Source organism: Clupea harengus, chromosome 18 (assembly GCF_900700415.2).
Source record: "Clupea harengus chromosome 18, Ch_v2.0.2, whole genome shotgun sequence".
Taxonomy (NCBI): domain Eukaryota; kingdom Metazoa; phylum Chordata; class Actinopteri; order Clupeiformes; family Clupeidae; genus Clupea; species Clupea harengus.
This window is the reverse complement of record NC_045169.1, coordinates 7,234,237-7,251,836: the sequence shown is the minus strand read 5'-3', so window position 1 is coordinate 7,251,836 and position 17,600 is coordinate 7,234,237. Positions and strand designations below refer to the sequence as shown.

The 17,600-nt window shown below is 45.4% G+C and overlaps 2 protein-coding genes across 3 annotated transcripts in view; both read left to right on the top strand.

Moving 5' to 3' along the window:
* The first annotated feature begins 449 nt into the window (after nt 1-449).
* On the top strand, nt 450-4,753 carry shbg (sex hormone-binding globulin). Its single transcript, XM_012835445.3, has 8 exons — nt 450-652; nt 837-928; nt 1,036-1,225; nt 1,535-1,693; nt 1,884-2,043; nt 2,354-2,499; nt 4,164-4,371; nt 4,563-4,753. The coding sequence occupies exons 1-8, from the start codon at nt 560-562 to the stop codon at nt 4,697-4,699; spliced, it is 1,185 nt and encodes a 394-aa protein (XP_012690899.1). The 5' UTR covers nt 450-559; the 3' UTR covers nt 4,700-4,753.
* Nucleotides 4,754-5,848: 1,095 nt separating this feature from the next.
* The window catches only part of neurl4 (neuralized E3 ubiquitin protein ligase 4), a 22,774-nt gene continuing 11,022 nt past the window's right edge, over nt 5,849-17,600 (top strand). The window contains exons 1-17 of one of the 2 annotated variants that reach the window (XM_031585286.2): nt 5,849-6,055; nt 9,235-9,808; nt 9,900-9,965; nt 10,284-10,738; nt 11,503-11,614; nt 11,736-11,824; nt 12,074-12,146; nt 12,504-12,777; nt 13,199-13,380; nt 13,795-13,880; nt 14,198-14,360; nt 14,849-15,059; nt 15,677-15,753; nt 15,891-15,969; nt 16,186-16,355; nt 17,051-17,179; nt 17,525-17,600. The exon at nt 17,525-17,600 is cut by the window's right edge and continues 64 nt beyond it. In XM_031585286.2, the coding sequence (XP_031441146.1) occupies nt 5,891-6,055; nt 9,235-9,808; nt 9,900-9,965; nt 10,284-10,738; nt 11,503-11,614; nt 11,736-11,824; nt 12,074-12,146; nt 12,504-12,777; nt 13,199-13,380; nt 13,795-13,880; nt 14,198-14,360; nt 14,849-15,059; nt 15,677-15,753; nt 15,891-15,969; nt 16,186-16,355; nt 17,051-17,179; nt 17,525-17,600 (2,981 nt within the window). In that variant the 5' untranslated portion in view covers nt 5,849-5,890. Of the gene's footprint in view, nt 6,056-9,234; nt 9,809-9,899; nt 9,966-10,283; nt 10,739-11,502; nt 11,615-11,735; nt 11,825-12,073; nt 12,147-12,503; nt 12,778-13,198; nt 13,381-13,794; nt 13,881-14,197; nt 14,361-14,848; nt 15,060-15,676; nt 15,754-15,890; nt 15,970-16,185; nt 16,356-17,050; nt 17,180-17,518 lie in introns of both variants that reach the window. The other variant, XM_031585285.2, reaches the window with a different exon arrangement.

Sequence of the window (17,600 nt, the reverse complement as noted above, 5' to 3'; positions counted from 1 at the left end):
GCTTTCAAGGTTTCACTGAGACAAGCAAACAGACATCAAACATTTAGCAAAGGTCGTCCAGTTAGCAAATACACTGAGCTGCTTACCCCCTGGGGGAAGTTCAGGACTAGGCCACAGGGCTTGTGGGGGACACTAACAACATTTAATTGGACTATCAAACCAGACATAAGAAAACATTCTCTGTATGTTTTTTTCCCACATTATTAAAATTATAACTTTAAAACTGAATTATAATTTAATTTATGCATCCTTTAGAAATATTCACCATAGAGAACACTATCGTAATACAAATTGTGAGATTTTACTCTCTAACCCTCTCTCTCTCTGGCCTCTGCCTCTCCCCCCCCCCCCACACAAGCAAATAGAATAACACCCGGTTTTTGACATTGCCATATTTGTCTTTCTTGGTGAGATTGGGGGCAAGGGGACTGGCCGCCACTATATCAGTCAATAGTCAGAGGCTACTGAGAGGTCAGTTAAGGACTCAACTGGATGCCTGTGGGTCGACACACCAGGACAACACACTATCTCTCCAGGACAACACACTATCTCTTCCAAAATGGGTCTCACCAGGGCTGTTTTAGGTGTGTTGCTTTTGGTGATTTTGTGTGTTCCACCAGGAAGGTGTGAAGTGGATGCAGTGATGGGAAAGGTAAGTGTCGAACATTTAATGGCACACTGATTATGAAACATCATTCATCAGGTGATCAAATGTTTGTTAGTATGTTAGATAGTATGTTAATATCCTGTCCTGCTAGATTCATATTTTGCAAGGGGTTTAAGTTGCAGTCTGGGGAGTTCTGTGATCTTATTTGCTGTCTGTTCATTTGGGAGAGATTGAGGGTGGAGGACTCATCAATCTTGGTAACAGAGAACGCACGTGGACTCCTTTCATGAGCCTTAGTACCCCTCTCACTGAAATCCAAAGGTTAGTTTCTTTCTGCAAATGGATTATTTTTTACTTGATGAGTTTGTAACCTGATTTGTCTGTTTTTTTTTGTACTAACATCCCGTCATTTCACCTTTCCTGGCCAGCATCACGTCCTATTTTTCTTTTCGGACTTTTGATCCGGAGGGTGCCATATTCTATGGGGACACGAGGGATGGGAATGACTGGTTTGTTCTCTCTCTCCGAGAGGGTATCCCAGAGATGCAGATTGGGAAGGCACACATGAAGGTGTCTGTGGTGGGTGGCCCCAAACTAAATGATGGCCTCTGGCATAAGGTAGGCTTAATATCATTGGGGTCTGACTATTTGGTGATTATTTTTAATAACGTAAAGTCTATAATTGTCTTGTATGGAACTATCAATCTTAGGGCCCTCCTTAATGTATGGTCCCTTTAAAGTTCATAATAACATATTCATAACAAGCTCTCATAACAAAGAGATCAACAAACTCTTATTTTTTAAATAGACCCCCATTAAACCTTACTTACTTAGCAAATACATCTCTACACTTTTGAGTATGGGTTCTTGTTCTTGTCGAATGTGGTTTGTTTGACTGGTGGCTTCCTCTGGTGGGTTACCTGACAGGTTGAACTCCGCAGCGAGGACACGTTTGTGGTGCTGGAGGTCGACAACAAGCGGGAACTGGTGGTGGGCCTGCACACAGACCAGCCGGACACACGGGAGGGACTCATCCGGTTAGCTCTCGGGGGCATCTTGATCGATGAGAAGAAGCTTCTCGTCCCAGTGGGTCCTCCGCTCAAACCCTCCTAATCAGTGTTGTTCAGTGGTGGGGTGATTCAAAGGGAATTCCCCCAGCTACATTTTCATAGCCTAGCTAATTCCTCCTTTTTCTTTCTCTTTCTCTTGCTACTACTTGGCTCATCCCCCTCTTCTCGTGTCCTGTCCTTGTCATTACCTGTTGTTACGTGTTTAGTTCAATCCTCTGCTGGATGGGTGTGTTCAAGGAGGCCACTGGCTGAACATCAGCACTCCATGGGACAGCGCTCCAAGGAAGACGGCCATGCCTTGCTTTACGAACATCAAAACAGGGAGCTTCTTCCCCGGGACTGGGCTGGCCATCTTCAACACCTCCGGTGAGGACCAGTTCAGAAGGAAAGGGAACAGGAAGGAATTCAAATTATAATTTTAATAAAATAAAAGATAATGAATAGAGGAAATTATTAAAAAGAGAATGAGATTTGAACATTCTGATACAGTCTCTTTTGAAGGTATTCATGTAATATTTCAAACATCTTACATATAGTGTAACAGGTTGCTAGAAGCATCGCCCCAAACTGTGATTAAATTCATTGTAGGCTGTGTTATGCAACAAACAGTCAGGTACTTAAAATAAGATAGCAGGAGTCAGTGCATATTAACTCATGGAAAACGTTCCTCTCACAGACTTTCCTGGAGTTGATCCAGAGGAAAAGGGGATCATCATAACTGTAAATACATCTTCAAAGACATTGAATGGGACTATACTCTCCATGCGGCCGTATGAATCACCTTCACCAATCCTGAGTGTGGCTGAAGACACCGACTCTGGGGTACAGCTCCTTCAGCCAGACTGATAGTTTAGATATTTTATTCGTTTAGTTCATTAGTGAGTCTTTACGCTTTCCTTCATTGACATGAATTATTAATGTGAAATGCTCTGCTTTCGCCAGAAATTGGGATAGAGTTCTAGTTGGGATTACTATAAATAAATGTTATTAGCATTTAAAATGGAAAGAAAATGATAAACTGTCAATAACTATCAACTGTCATATAATTAAGCAGCTAAATGCAGAGGGATAAAGCCACAAAGTGAGTTATTGTATAACTGTATTTGCCATTTATATACAAAGTTATGAAAAATATGCATGTATATAGAAAATGTAGGATTACATTGTAGGGTTATTAGAATTAGGCAAGAATATGTTTGAAAACAATACTAAATGTAGAGTAAATGCTACTTATAGACGTACAACTATCAACATTTATGACAGAACAGGGGTATACACCAACATAATAATAACTTATTCCAAGCAGAATGTTCAAACTGCCCCAAATAGTAAAAGATTGAATGATTTGACCGCTTCAACGGGTGAAAGAGGACCATGTGAATGTTGTAAATGTTACGTAAGGATTTAAAGACAAAATTAATTTTGAGGACAGACAATACCATATATCAGAGGAACAGAGGAAAACAGAGGAACAGAGGAAAACATGCTGTAGCTTGTTATAGCAACAACTTAATGATGATTTGTTTGGAATTGGATAACTTCTATATGCCACTATGAATGAACCTACAAAATTTCATTAAGATTGACCATTCACACAGGCATATATTGGCTGCCTTAGATTTGATTGGCTGCTGGTGGCCATTTTGTTGTGTGAGCCAAATGGTGCCAATTTCATGAAATTTGGCATGCATCCAAAGAATGAGGTAGAGATGCAGGGTGTCAAATTGCATGCGAAAGTTTGAACCTTTGCATCACAAGATATTGACTAGTGAAGCGCTAGATTTCTGCTTTGAATATTATCCACTAGGTGGCGCCACTCCACAAATGAATTGTGACGAGCTAGGATAATACGCCTCCTAAAGGTGAGCTTGCCATACAAATTTCTAACTGTTTGGCAAACCGTTTTTTTAGCTATTGCTCAAGAAGTGCTTTGACCTTACCCAACCTTATATTCCGTATCAGCCACGTGGGGCTAGAACCACACCAAGTTTCATGTAGATTAGCGAAGTCTAAGTATATGATATCGCAGACGCTGACCAAAAAGAGGAATTAGAAGAAGAAGAAGAAGAAGAAGAAGAAGAAAAAAAAGAAGAAGAAGAAGAACAAGAACAAGAACAAGAAAAACTTCAACAAACACTACATGACTTCCTGCATGCATATACCTCCTCTTTAGATTAACTGACAATTTGTGTATAAATACACAAATTACTGAAATGGTTCCGATAGTTGTCAGTTCAGTCTCTCACCTATATGGGTCATTTTAGTTTATCTCATGTCATAATTTCACATTTCTGTCCATTAACACAAATGCATGTCACGCTATAGATTTCAGACAGTGAATAAAACATAAAAAGCTGACAAGGCAAAAGTATTTTCTGGATGATTGTATGTGTGCATGTTTTCCCCCGCTTCTTTAAAAATGTCTGTGCATGTAAAGTGTTCACTAGTTTTATACATATGTTCCTTCTTTTTTTTCCCTGTTCCAGATGATGGCTTTGAAAGTCAAAACAGACACCATTGCTGTCCTGAACTTTGATAAGGACTTCATTAGCTTTGACGTGATCATCCAAAAAACCTCAATGAGCTTTGAAACAAAAGTAAAAGGAAGTCACAAGGTAGTCATTGATGATGACTTTAGCAGTATCTTGGCACAGTGGAAAAAAGGAATGCTTCTTGCTTTTGGTGGAGTACCAGGTACGTTTATTCTTTCAATGTCAACTACCTATGTTTTGATCTGGGAAATCTCTGGCCGAGGTTACGGCATGATATTAGAACATACCATTAAAATTACCCTTCTATCATGACAGTTAGGAATTTAAACTTTAAATGATGGTGTACACTGTATATTAAAATAAACATGGGCATTTCAAACTCACTTTTTTCAGGAGACGGTGCTGATTACGCGGGCTCTGAGTACATGGAGGGCTGTCTAGACACAATTTTTGTCCAAGGACAAAAAGTAGATTTGGACCAGGCCTTGTTCAAAGACGCATCTGTGTCTTCCCACAGCTGTCCTGTTTAAATACATTTGCGCTGTTTAAAAATATATTTAAAATAAATTTAAATCTATCTTCTATCTCTCTTGTTTTTGCTTCCTTGCGAAACACAATGAATATATCGGAGTGTGGTAATATTAAGTGTGGTAGTAAGTGTGCATTACTACTTAATAATCCATGCTGTTATTATATCTGCCTGCACGGAAAATGTAAAAAATACACCTCATATTGGGACGTGGTGTGGGATGAACTGCTGTACGTGGAAGATTATGGACATGCCCACTTATTCAGTAAAGACCATTTTATGATTTTCTGCTGATCTTTTGCTTTGAAATTCAAACATAATGATCTTTGCAGATGGTTTTCCTGTGGGGGTGATTGTAGTAAACTGGCCACAGGCCTGACATGGAACATAGGCCATCTTGAATTATGTTAAAGATCTCTGTACATCTAACGAAAGAAAAGGTTAGCTGACCTAATAACGTAATATAGTCATTTATTAGAAACCTTTTTGTATTTTCAGGGCACACCAAGCTGATTTTTCTATGGGCAGACTTCACTCTGAACTGTAGGCTTACTATTAAGTATCTTAAATACCTTGAGGTGTGTTTGTAGGGAAATGACAGAACCAGGCAGGTGAAATGGGTTATTCGTTCATGCATCGCCCTCTGGTGGACAGCAAATGAGAGAAAACCCATTACAGGTGCAGCTGTGGGCCTATTACATCAAGCGTTGGTTATAGACTAATGTCAGGCTGTACAGAATTACAATATTTTAGATTACCTTATTGAAACGATCCTTTTTGGGTAAACGGAGCCATTCGAATTTCATTATTTTCATTCTATTCTTGAATACATAACAGTTTGTACCGCTGTCCTGTTTGAGATAGGCAAGAATACAATTTTTACAATTATGCCTTTCGATAGCCTACACAGTTGCCTAAATAAAAGTGCTGAGTCACCTTATTGCGATAAACTCGCTGATATGGTGAACGTGTGGATAATTTCAGTTGCTGCTGAAAATAATCGCACGACTGAGTTACAGATGTCGTGTGCGCTTTGCTGATAATATGCTAAGGTTTTGTCATAACTCGCTGCCTCACTGCCGTAAAATGGGTATGGTTTACCTTCTGCCGTAAACCATATTTGATTAGAAACCAACTGATAGGTATTGTCTTGTCGTAAAAACAGTGTCGCGAACCGTGCCGCCCAGCGAAGATGGCGGCTGAGCTGCACCCGCGCAGCGGAAAGCTGATCGGCCTTTCGAATTCGAACCGAACTGCCCAGCGTAATCAGCCAGTTCAGGAATTTAATCATGGTTTGGTCCTAAGTCGGGAGCCACTTAGGGATCGCGATGTCTTTACTGTTCGGATCGACAAGAAGGTAAACAAATATGTCACTAGCGGTGAAAGTGTGAGGTGGGAATGCGTTGGGAGCAGAGTGGGACCCGGGTTCTTGTGTCTGCAGTGCCGATCATATTGCATGGGCGTGTTGGGCTGGACAGTTCCTAACGAACACTGTTGACTAGCAGACTTTCTTGCATTTTCCTTTAACAGAGATTCCTGGTCACAAAATAAAGTTCAGTGGTTTCATTAGCCGTCAGTTAGCTAGCCAGCCTGCCAACGTTAACAGATTCGCACACTCACAGAGTGCCTCCTTGTAAACATCAAGCTCAGGAGACAGCTCGCTTGCTAGTGATCAAGGCAGTGTCAAGTCAGTAGCTAGCAAGTGGCTGCCAGCTAGCCATCACTGCTGCATGGTTGTCCTGTTCATTATATTTGAGTTGACGTTACACGTAACATGTGATTTGGCCATCAAGTATGAACAAACTATATAATTTATTGGCACTACTCTCAAGTTAAGACGTGCACATATGTGAACAGAGTGCGATCACGTATCGATATATGATCAGCTAACCTACTGTTGCTGTCAAATGCATCAAGCTAGCATGCGAGGGGGGCTTTGAGATTTTTTTCAACGTTAGCTTGCATAGGCTTGGTAGGCACACAAATAAGCCAAACAGTCAGGTCCTGCAAAAATATTTTGCATCTTAATATAACTTAACTCCATAGGCTCAGATTTTTTTTAGTAGTGACGTTTCGTTACATTCAATGGTGAGTGTTAGCTAGCAAGGATTCAATGTATAGCTAATGTTTGGTATAACGAGGGTTAACATTAACCTGTGGTTAGCCAGATCTGACCACACACGTCAAATGCATAAGATGCGTCGGTGTTGAATTTGTGCACTTGGGACCTCCTTAAATGTATCCATAGTAAGTATGTCCACTTGTTATTATTCTAGCTCAGACCTCGAAGGACAGTGCTCGGAATATATGGGTACCTATGTGGACGTAAACAATCTAACGGTAGCTAACGACACGCGAGGTTAACCCTAAGGTACTGTCTTTGCAGGACATCATACTCAGCTACCAATGACACCACGCTGACCAGCTTGCATCAAATAGGCTAGCTAAGTAGATTAATATTGGAGCGATGTTTGGAATTTATCTTCATCGTTTAATTCATCCGAAATGGAATAACGTTTATTGTACGGTCTCTTTCCATGAATGACCTTGTGTTTGGTTGGTTGGCTTTCGTTTCCTCCATCGGTTTTAAATTGCAATATATACTGTGCCCTACAAAAACTGGCCGGTGCTTAATATTTGATAACTTTCATATTGTAATTTGCCATCTGTGTTAGCTTGCTACAGTCAGCTGGACATGCGCGATGCCTGCCCTTTGCATAATGTCATTGTATCTTCGGTCCGTCGGGTGTGATTGTATTCATATGATTTCTATTCTTTTTCTACGCCTGCGTAACCTGTTATCTGTCACTACTTCGTTTTCAACAACATGAAATGAATAGGTTAGCCTGTTGTCGCTGTAGTCAATGTCACTGATGCCACATCTCCCATGAGCGCTATTTTTCCAAAGGTTCTTCCAGTATGATGTCGGGGTGTTAACTAAACCATCGTTCTTTTTACGGTATCTCGGGCACCTTATATTTCCACTGTCTAATGTCCTTAAGTTCAAGAACGTAAGCTATGCGACGCATGCAAACCGTTTTTCCAAACCGATAAAATGAATAGAAAGCTACAGTATCGTCGCTTCATGCCACAAGCAGATCCTGTAGTCCATAATTGTACACGGGGAAATCGATGCGCGAGAATAACTTTGACAGGGCTGAGCATAATGCCATCCCCGATGCTGCCCAACTGTTTATAGTGTTGTCCTGGTTTCGGGATTGAGTATATAGACATGATCGAATCGAATGTTGATTGGACGAAAACAAGTGAACATAAAAAGCATTGCAATATATTTTATATTGGACCAGGACAGCAAGGGCTCGTTGGCTGCGTGGCTTTGTAGGGCATCATCCTAGAGAGTGGAAGATGGAGTGCCAAAAAGCAGCTTCAGATCACTGGTCAGACCGTGGTTACATAAACAGATAAGAGCAATGGAGAGAGAGATGGAGAAGAAGAGTGAGAGACAGACAGACAGATGGATTGGCAGATAAGGCTTTCAAAAGAGAGGGAGAGAACAGAGGGAGATCTCCTTAGCATCACTGGGCGAGCACACCCATTGTCGACTTCTCAACTCCCTAACCTAGATCTGTCCAGCTGGTGTACTACTGCCTTACATAGCACCGAGTGGACAGGCAAAATCTGTGCCCAGAGTGTAGAGGAAGAGGAGGAAGATTAGAAGGAGGAGGAGGAAGTGGGAATGGAGGTGGGAAATAAGAGCGCACTCAAGAACAGAGAGCGGAGAGAGATAGAGATCTGTGTTTGAAATCTGATCCGCCTCTTCTGATACAGCAGCAACCCGGTTGTGGTTTTGTTTTGCCGGAGGTACGGCAGCACCTGAATGTAGGCTAATACCAGGAGGCGGGGATGTGCAAAGAGATAAGGCATAGTTCGGAGAGACAGGAGTGCAGAGGTTTTCGCTCCAGTTCTGAGACACGTGTGGCTGTCATAGCAGAACTCCATGGCAACTCTGTTGGAATGTTAACGCGTGCTGGAACACAGCGTAGTTGTTTTTGTGTTTCCGTTGGATTTACTCGTTAAACCTGGCAGCAAGCAGTGAAGGGATGATCTGGGATGAGCCTAGGTACAAACTAAGCACAGACTAGTTACAAATGTAGGAAAAGTAGCAGACCCCTAGTGATGACAGGGCATTGTTTTTTTTTTTTTTAAGTGACTGAGAATGTTGTGTATCCACCACTAACTCACTGTGGACTGAGTAGCAGCGCATCTCGTCTCTATCCGTCATATTATCCGCCATGGATAGTCTTCCACCCCTTTGCACCAGCTGAATGTATTTCCTGACATTGAACCACTTCCCTCCTGACATTGAGCTACTTTTTCTCTCCCAGCACTGGGTTATTGGAGAAGCCAAACTCGGTAGCGCTCTCCTGCTATTTTTACCCCGAGGTTTTACATCCATAGTGAATTACAATGCAGCGTATTATACACTTCAATATTTTTGAAAAAGATGGTCTGTGAAGTGGAATAGAACCCACAGTTAAACGGGCTTGTCTTCTCTTCCCCCCCCGATCCACCCAGGTGAACTCGTGGAGCGGCTCCATCGAGATCGGTGTGACGGCGCTAGACCCTGCGGCACTGGACTTCCCCAGTAGCGCCACAGGGCTGAAGGGTGGCTCGTGGATCGTGTCTGGTTGCTCGGTACTGAAGGACGGGCGCTCGGTGCTGGAGGAGTACGGCCGTGACCTGGACCAGCTGGCCGAAGGCGACCGCGTTGGCATCCAGAGGGACAGCCGCGGGTATCTCCACCTGTGGGTCAACGGGCAGGACTGCGGGCCCGCCGCCTCGGGCTTGCCGCCCCGGCTCTGGGCGGTGGTGGACCTGTACGGCAAGTGCACGCAAGTGACTGTGGTGAGCTGCGAGCCGCCGTCAGACGGAGAGGGTGAGGACGAGGGGAGGGGCGAGAGTGAGGACGTTGCGGGTGTGGTGGACGAGGAAGACGAGGAGGAGGAGGAGGAGGAGGAAGAGGAGCCGGCAGAGGGAATCATCGCTAGGGGGCGTGCAGCTGCAGCGCGCCGTAACCATGACAATGCGGTGATTTCAAACGCTATAGCGGCAGAAGCAGCTGCTTTGGTGAACGGAAACGCAGAGGAAGGTAAGGACGAAGTGAATGCCATCATTCATGTTGATCAACCCTGTTTGGCTGTTTCTGAAAGTCTGTGTGTTGTTTCCTTTTCTTGCCTCAGCATCTGGTCTCTCAAGAAGTCACAGCCGACCAGACAAGTTCCCCCACACTCTGGAGCCAGATACGGGTAAGAGTAATCCTGCGTGCATTTGTTGTGTTTGTTTCAAAACATAAAGCCAGTCATTTAGGGGCAGGTAATCTGACATGCCCCCCCCCTCTCCTTTTCACCACTGTTATCAATTTCTCCGCAACCGCTTTTGTCCGTCATGCATTTTTTCTTTCTCTCCATCTGGTCCTGCTCTCTGACCTTGTGCTATGCCTTTCACATCTCCTTACTTCATTTCCAAACCTGCATTCTCTCTCCATCTGTCGTGCTGTTCATACATACCTCCATGCCCCCCCCCCCCTCACCCGTCTGCTACCTCCCATCCCTCCACCCTCGCAGTGCTGACGGAGCACCAGCTGTTCGACGTTTTCAACAACGCCATCGTCTCGCTGTACCGCTCGGAGGATGAGGGCGGAGGGCACCTAGGCGTCGGGGGGGATTCAGACTCTTCCAGGGGGAGCATGGACACGTCCTCGTCCAGGGCTGGGGCGAGCGGGGCCAGCACGGGCCCGGGTGGAGGGGACAACAGCAGCAGCGGCGGCGGCGGTGGGGATGGAACCACACCCAACGGGGAGGGAACGGGCCACAGCCCCGTGGGCGGAGGCGGAGGTGCGGCCGGGATGGGATCGGGCAGCATGATGACCAACGACGCGCTGCTGTTCCACGAGAAGTGCGGCACGCTGATCAAGCTGAGCAACAACAACAAGACGGCCGAGCGCCGGCGCCCGCTGGACGAGTTCAATAATGGCGTGGTCATGACCAACCGGCCGCTGCGGCACAACGAGATGTTTGAGGTGAGTGGGGCGACGAAGAAATGATACATAGGGGTTTACGAGAAACTGTACGAGGAGGAAACACATGAAGTTTTCTTGGCTTTGCTGTTAACCTCTTGCTGTAGACCCAAATGCCTTACATGCACAGATTTGGCTATGACAAACTCCCTTGTCCACGTCAATGAAACAAGCGTGATTCCATTTTGATTTGATTTGATGTAATGCGTGCCTGAGCGAGTGTGTGAAGGAGTGAGTGTGAAAGAGATCTGATAAGGGAGAAAGAGGTCTGAGAAGGATCAGAGTGTGAGAGGATTATAGCAAGACTGGCAAAACACACAGACAGACAGACAGACAGACAGACAGACAGACAGACAGACAGACAGACAGACAGACAGACAGACAGAGAGAGAGACAGACAGACAGAGAGAGAGACAGACAGAGAGAGAGAGAGAGAGAGACTGAGACACACACACACACACTGTTCTGACGTACTCTAAATACGGCGTGTTTTAGGTATTTGGGTCTGTTTAGCCTTTACCACCTCACAACTGTTTAAGAGTTCAGGTGTTTGTTTTCTGGCCTGAGAGTTAAAAGTGTGTCAGTGTTTTCTCCCAGTGGCCTAAGGCAACCTTGAACTGGATCTATTTTAGTCTCCCTGCAGGGAAAACAAGTAGAAGAAGTGCACTTCTCCATTTTAAAGTTATCACAGTGACTTTGATACTTTGAAACCACCACCCACAGTAGAGTGCTTGGGGTTTGATGCGACTCTCCTATGTTGTGTGCAGATCCGCATCGATAAACTGGTTGATAAGTGGTCAGGTTCGATCGAGATCGGTGTGACGACGCACAACCCAAACAACCTGGACTACCCAGCAACTATGACCAACCTACGTTCAGGTACGTGCCTAGTTTGACAGCTTGTTGTTAAATATATATGACCTGGGAAGTCCAAATGCGGTCCTCAGGTGACTTTAATGACTTTGTTATCTAAAAGGCCGTTACACGTTTGTGTCGACAGGAACGATAATGATGAGTGGATGTGGTATTCTGACCAATGGCAAAGGTACTCGACGGGAGTACTGTGAATTCAGCCTGGATGAACTCCAAGTGAGTATGTTTGGGCATGTTTGTGTGTGTTTTATTTTTTCTGTGCATACTTCTTGTGCATACTTCTTGTGCTTCTGTGTACTTACTTGCATGTGAACAGTCTTAGAAGAATAACTGGAGGTCAAACCGCTGTTTTCTCTCTCTCTCTCTTTCTCTCCCTCCCTTTCTTTCTCTCTCTCTCTTTCTTTCTTTCACTCTCTCTCTGTCTCTGTCTCTGTCTCTCTCTGTCTGAATGTCTGTGTCTGTTAGGAGGGAGATCACATTGGTCTAATGAGGAAAGCCAGTGGCGCGCTGCACTTCTACATCAATGGCATTGACCAAGGTGAGGTGCTGCTAAATCTTGGGAGTAATGCCAGATTCGTATTCTGAAAATTAATGCATACAGTATATTTAGTTTGTGGTGCTTTTGGTTGTCAATGTTTTTCCTTTTTGTGTTGTTTCTAAGCAACAATTATGATGGATTACATAACGTCACTCAGGCTAGTGTCACCAGGTCCCTTGCGTTTTATCGTCTTACTACCGATCACTCTCTCCCTAACAATTCAGCAGTTGTTTGCTTGAGCAGTCATCCCCTTACTAATTTAAATGTGTTACTTGGATAACCCACCACATCTAATGGACACAAGGCCCAGTGTTCTACTCCTTACACTCACTCTTTGTTTTTGTTGATTTGTTGCAGGAGTGGCTGCAGCTCAGACGCCAGGTGTCGTTTACGGGGTCGTTGACCTTTACGGTATGGCTGTAAAGGTTACCATAGTTCATAACCACAACCATAGCGAACGTCTCCGGCGAAACAACGCCATAATGAGGGCGCTGTCGCCTGATGTTGGGCGGCCACGGCCCTCACTGTCGTTGACCCCTGACCCCGAGACCCAGGACCGTCTGATGTTCCACCACAACTGTGGGCAGAAGGCCGCCATCATTAGTGATGGAAGGACAGCACTGCGCCCTCAGTGAGTGAATCGGTTTATTTTCACACAAATCATTTTGAGCTTAAGTGAGTAAACCTTGATCTTTATATGCCCTATTTGGCTCCAAGTTATCTTACACAGTATATTGATCATCATTCATTACTCATTACAAGGCAAACTTTAATGTATTGTCGCCCAGTTATCTGACTTATTGGGGGATCGATTTTAATAATGACCTGTATAAAAAAACAAGATGGCCACTAATAACAGAATTGGTGGACTTGATGTTGTTTAATAAACCTATAAACCACCTATGTTCCGCATTTCTACAATAATACCATTCTCTTTAATATGTATTAATAAGGGTTCCATGTTTTTTGGTGAAAGGACTCTTCCTCTGTATTTCCTGTTCCACTGAAGCCGATTGTCTCCACTGTCTTCAATCTCCTTTTTCCTTGGACAGTGCGACGGACGACTTCAACCATGGTGTGGTCCTGAGCAGTCGTCCGCTGCGCTCCAATGAAGTGTTCCAGGTGCGCATCGACAAGATGGTGGATAAGTGGGCGGGCTCCATCGAGATCGGCGTGACGACGCATAACCCCGCCTACCTGCAGCTGCCATCTACGATGACCAACCTGCGCTCAGGTAAAACAAAACGTATCATTGCACAACCTCCTCCCAAAACACCTACACACACACACACACACACACACACCCCTACACACGCACGCACACACACACGCACACACACACACGCACACATCCACAGCTACACACAAATGCCTAGCATAAGCCTACTTCCCCTAGCCAGACCTAAACTGATCTGCTGATGATATCACTGTAGGCATCACACCATCAGTGCTGTAGTTAGCTTCTCTATCTGATGCCCTCCGGAGTGATGTCAGCCTCTCCAGACCAGTGACCTCTGACCTCTGACCTCTCTGACCTCTGACTGCATGTGTAGGGCAGCTCAACTCATGAATCACAAAGCCTTTTAGAAGGCTTGTTGTAGTCTGTCGTTGTATCCTTCACCGGACCAACCTCCCCCCCTTTCTCCAGGGACGTGGATGATGACGGGGAATGGGGTGATGCATAACGGCACCACCATCCTGGACGAGTACGGGCACAACCTGGACCGGCTCAAAGTGAGTGATGGATCTCTTGTCCCCGTCCCCACGGATCTGACAATGATTCTGTAGTTCTGTAGTTCAAAGGTTCTGGAATTATTTTCTAAGACAAACGCATGTGAAGGGTGTCGCATGTCAATCATTTGCTTTTTGCCCTTTCTCTCCCTCCCTCCCTCTGCTTTTGGCTTTTCTTTTTGTCTCTCATTCCTCCCTTTCTCCCGTTTCCCTCCCTCTCTCCTCTCTACTCTCTATCCTCTGCTCTCCCAATCTATATCCTTCTTTTCTATGCTTCCTCCCCTCTCTCCCTCCCTCCCTCCGTCCCTCCTCCTCTCCAGGCGGGCGATACTGTGGGGGTGGTGCGTAAGGAGGACGGGAGTCTGCACTTCTTTGTGAACGGTGTGGCTCAGGGCCCCGCGGCCTGGAATGTTCCGGCCTGCGTCTACGCCGTCGTGGACCTCTACGGACAAGCCGCCCAGGCCACCATCATGGATGATATGGGTAAGAGAGAGAGAGAGTGTGAGAAAGAAAAACATAAAGAGAGGAGAGAAAAGAGAGATAGGGAGGAAGATAAAAAGAGGTGAGAGAGGAACAAGAGTGTAAGAGAGTGATGGAAAAGGAGGGGAGGTAGAGAGGAAATAAGTGCCGAGATTAAAGGAGGATGCCATCCTCAGTTGAGAAGACCTGATGTCTTAGTATTATGCATGGAATGGAAATGCGGTAATGTTACATAAGGCAGGAGATGGAGATTTGCATCACATTCATACTTTGGCCTGGACTCTCTTTTCATGCCGACTTGCTATCTTTTCTTGATTCTCTGCCTTTTCCTATTTCCTTTTTTTCCTCTTTTCATCTTGTTTTTCAATATTTGTTGTCTCTCTCTATCTGTCTCTTTCTCTGTCTCTCTCTCTCTCTTTCTCTATCTCTCGTTCTTTGTCTTTTTTTCATTCTTCACTCTTCTCCCTCTCTTTCCCCCGTTCCCTCTCCAGCTGACCTCCCTCCCCTACCGGACGACTGCTCGGAGGGCCCCATGGCCATGTCGCCGGGAAGCCCCTGCTCGGTCGGCGGCGGCAACGCCACCAACGACCTGCGCTTCCACCACCTCCACGGCTCCAACGCGGTCATCACCAACGGCGGCCGAACGGCACTGCGACAGAACTGCCGCAGCGAGTTCAATGATGCCATTGTCATCTCCAATAGGTGAGGGGCTCCTTGTTTACACAAACAGATAATAGGTGAGGGGCTCCTTGTTTACACAAACAGATAATAGGTGAGGGGCTCCTTGTTTACACAAACAGATAATAGGTGAGGGGCTCCTTATTTACACAAACAGATGGACAGCGGTCCATAGGGTCAACAGTGTCAACAAATGCCTAACGTGGGTCTCGGACACAAACAAAGAACAAAGTCCTGGATGTCCTCGTTTTATACTTCATACACCAGCCTATCATTATGCCATTTATGACGTGTGCACCCATGAACACATTATATTACTCAGTTTCATGTGTACACTACAACCAGTATGTTTCTCACTTGTTTTGCCAGACACCACGAGTAGTGATAGAGGGTCTTCTCTTTGAGACCCTTTGGTTAAACAAATGGGGCAGATGACTCAGTGTGACTAATGAACAGTTGCGTGTATGGAAATGTGTTCTATTTACCCCATGGGGTCGCATGTCATGGCCTCTCTGGAGTGAAATGGACAGTTGTTCTCTTGGAGTGTTTTTTTGAGGACGTCTTATTGAAATGATATTTTAACAGTTCAGTGCTAAAAGTAAAGCGCCTATAAATATCCATGGCTTGTTTTTTTTCCCCAGGTCCCTTCGAGAAGGAGAGCTCTTTGAGATTGTGATTCAGAAGATGGTGGACCGCTGGTCGGGGTCAATAGAAGCAGGTGAGGGGGGGGGGGGAGAGGGGTGTTTTTAATGTTAATGTTTGTTGGCTGGCCTGTTTGCCTGAGTGTTAAAAGGCTCTGTGATGACGTGTTCCTGTTGGGCCGTGTAACATGCCTGTGTTGGTGTTTGCTTTCAGGAGTCACTGCGATCAGGCCTGAGGAGTTGGAGTTTCCCAACACCATGACCGATATAGACTATGACACATGGATGCTCAGGTATGCCCGTTTGCGTGCGTTTGTGTGTGTGTGTGTGTGTGCAGCCCGTGTGTGTGTGTGTGCGTGTGTACACGTACACGTACGCATGTGTGTAATGTTTGTGTCTATTTTTGGTCCTCTCGTACTCGTCTGTGTGTTGACACCCCTACCCTTTTCCCCTCCTCCCCTCATTTTCGCTTCTCCTCTTTTCCCCACCTCTGGGTCTCCCTCCCTCAGTGGCACGGCCATCATGCAGGACGGCAACACCATGCGGAATAACTACGGCTGTGATTTAGACTCGCTGACCACGGGGTCGCGGATCGGCATGATGCGCTCGGCCACCGGCGACCTGCACTACTACATAAATGGCGTGGACCAGGGCGTGGCCTGTACGGGGCTGCCCTTAGGTAAGGACCAATGAGAAAGAGATAAAAGAAAGGGAAAGTGAAAGTGCTCTCTGTGACACATACACACATAAGCAGGGAAACATGAAAAAATGAGGCCAACCATTAAAAGCACAGTTTGCGATTCTGGCTTAATGTTGTTGATATTTGAGCTCAACAGCCAAACAAATTACACCCCCTGCTTCCATGCTTCTTAAGTAATGTGTTGATTGGCTGCAATAGTTTATGGCTTTGCAAGGCCAGGACTGTGAACAGATACCAGTTTTTTTTTGAGCGCTCACACAAAGCAGACAGCCAGAGGACCCGGAGGAGCAATTAGCAAAATGTGACAAAAAGTGTTTTGGATTACAATCAGGGAGCGCACCTTGGAGACATACAAATATGCAGAAACCCAGGCATGCATATGGAAGCACAGAGGGTGCTTGCAGAGACCACACACAGAGTCACACAGAGCTACAAAATACATGCGCATGCGCAAGGAAATGCACAGAAGCAGACATTTTGTAATTTCTCATTCAGATTTAAGGTATACCTTCGTTTGTGTCAAATAGAACCACAGGTGGACCTGGTGAAGCCCCCTTTCATCTGCCTATCTGCCTATCTCTCTTTCTCTCTCTCTCTCTCTCTCTCTCTCTCTCTCTTCCTCTCCCTCTCTCTCCCACTCTCTCTCTCTCTCCCTCTCTCTCTCTCTCTTGCAGATGTGTTTGCAGTGATTGACCTCTATGGTCAGTGTGTCCAGGTCTCCATCACCACCTCATCAGGGCCGCTGGACAACAGCCTGTGTACCAGCAACATCACAGAGAAGAGCTTCCCCATCCACTCCCCAGGTACCTGCTGTGTGTGCGTGCGTGCGTGCGTGTGTTTGTTTCTGCCCACCTACATGTTCTTTCTAGGTGTACATATCTGTTCGGGAGGTGCATAACCGCATAGAACTACTAATTGATGATTATATACTGTATAGGCACAACCTGGAGTAGTGTTCTCATTTGAACTTAGAAAAGTCCCTTTGCAAAAGCTAAAAGATCATTTTAACTAATACTTAACTGTTTTTTTTTATGTGTATAATTTAAACCGACTTCCCTGTTTTTGCTGGGCTCTGTAGAACATACTGTGTACTCTCTGGAGGTGAGACTCTCTTGTTGAAGGCTAACTCTGTCTTGTGCTAGTGACAGGGGTGGCTCACCGGCTGCACAGCAAACACGGCAAGAACATGGTGCTTCTGGGAGACGGCTGCCAGGCACTCCGGGT

What these genes read in the sequence shown, in the direction of transcription:
- shbg (XM_012835445.3), top strand. Translation starts at nt 560, where the DNA reads ATGGGTCTCACCAGGGCTGTTTTAGGTGTGTTGCTTTTGGTGATTTTG. An exon ending in CCTCTCACTGAAATCCAAAG is followed by an intron (nt 929 to 1,035) that starts GTTAGTTTCTTT and finishes TTTCCTGGCCAG; the next exon opens with CATCACGTCCTATTTTTCTT. An exon ending in GGCCATCTTCAACACCTCCG is followed by an intron (nt 2,044 to 2,353) that starts GTGAGGACCAGT and finishes TTCCTCTCACAG; the next exon opens with ACTTTCCTGGAGTTGATCCA.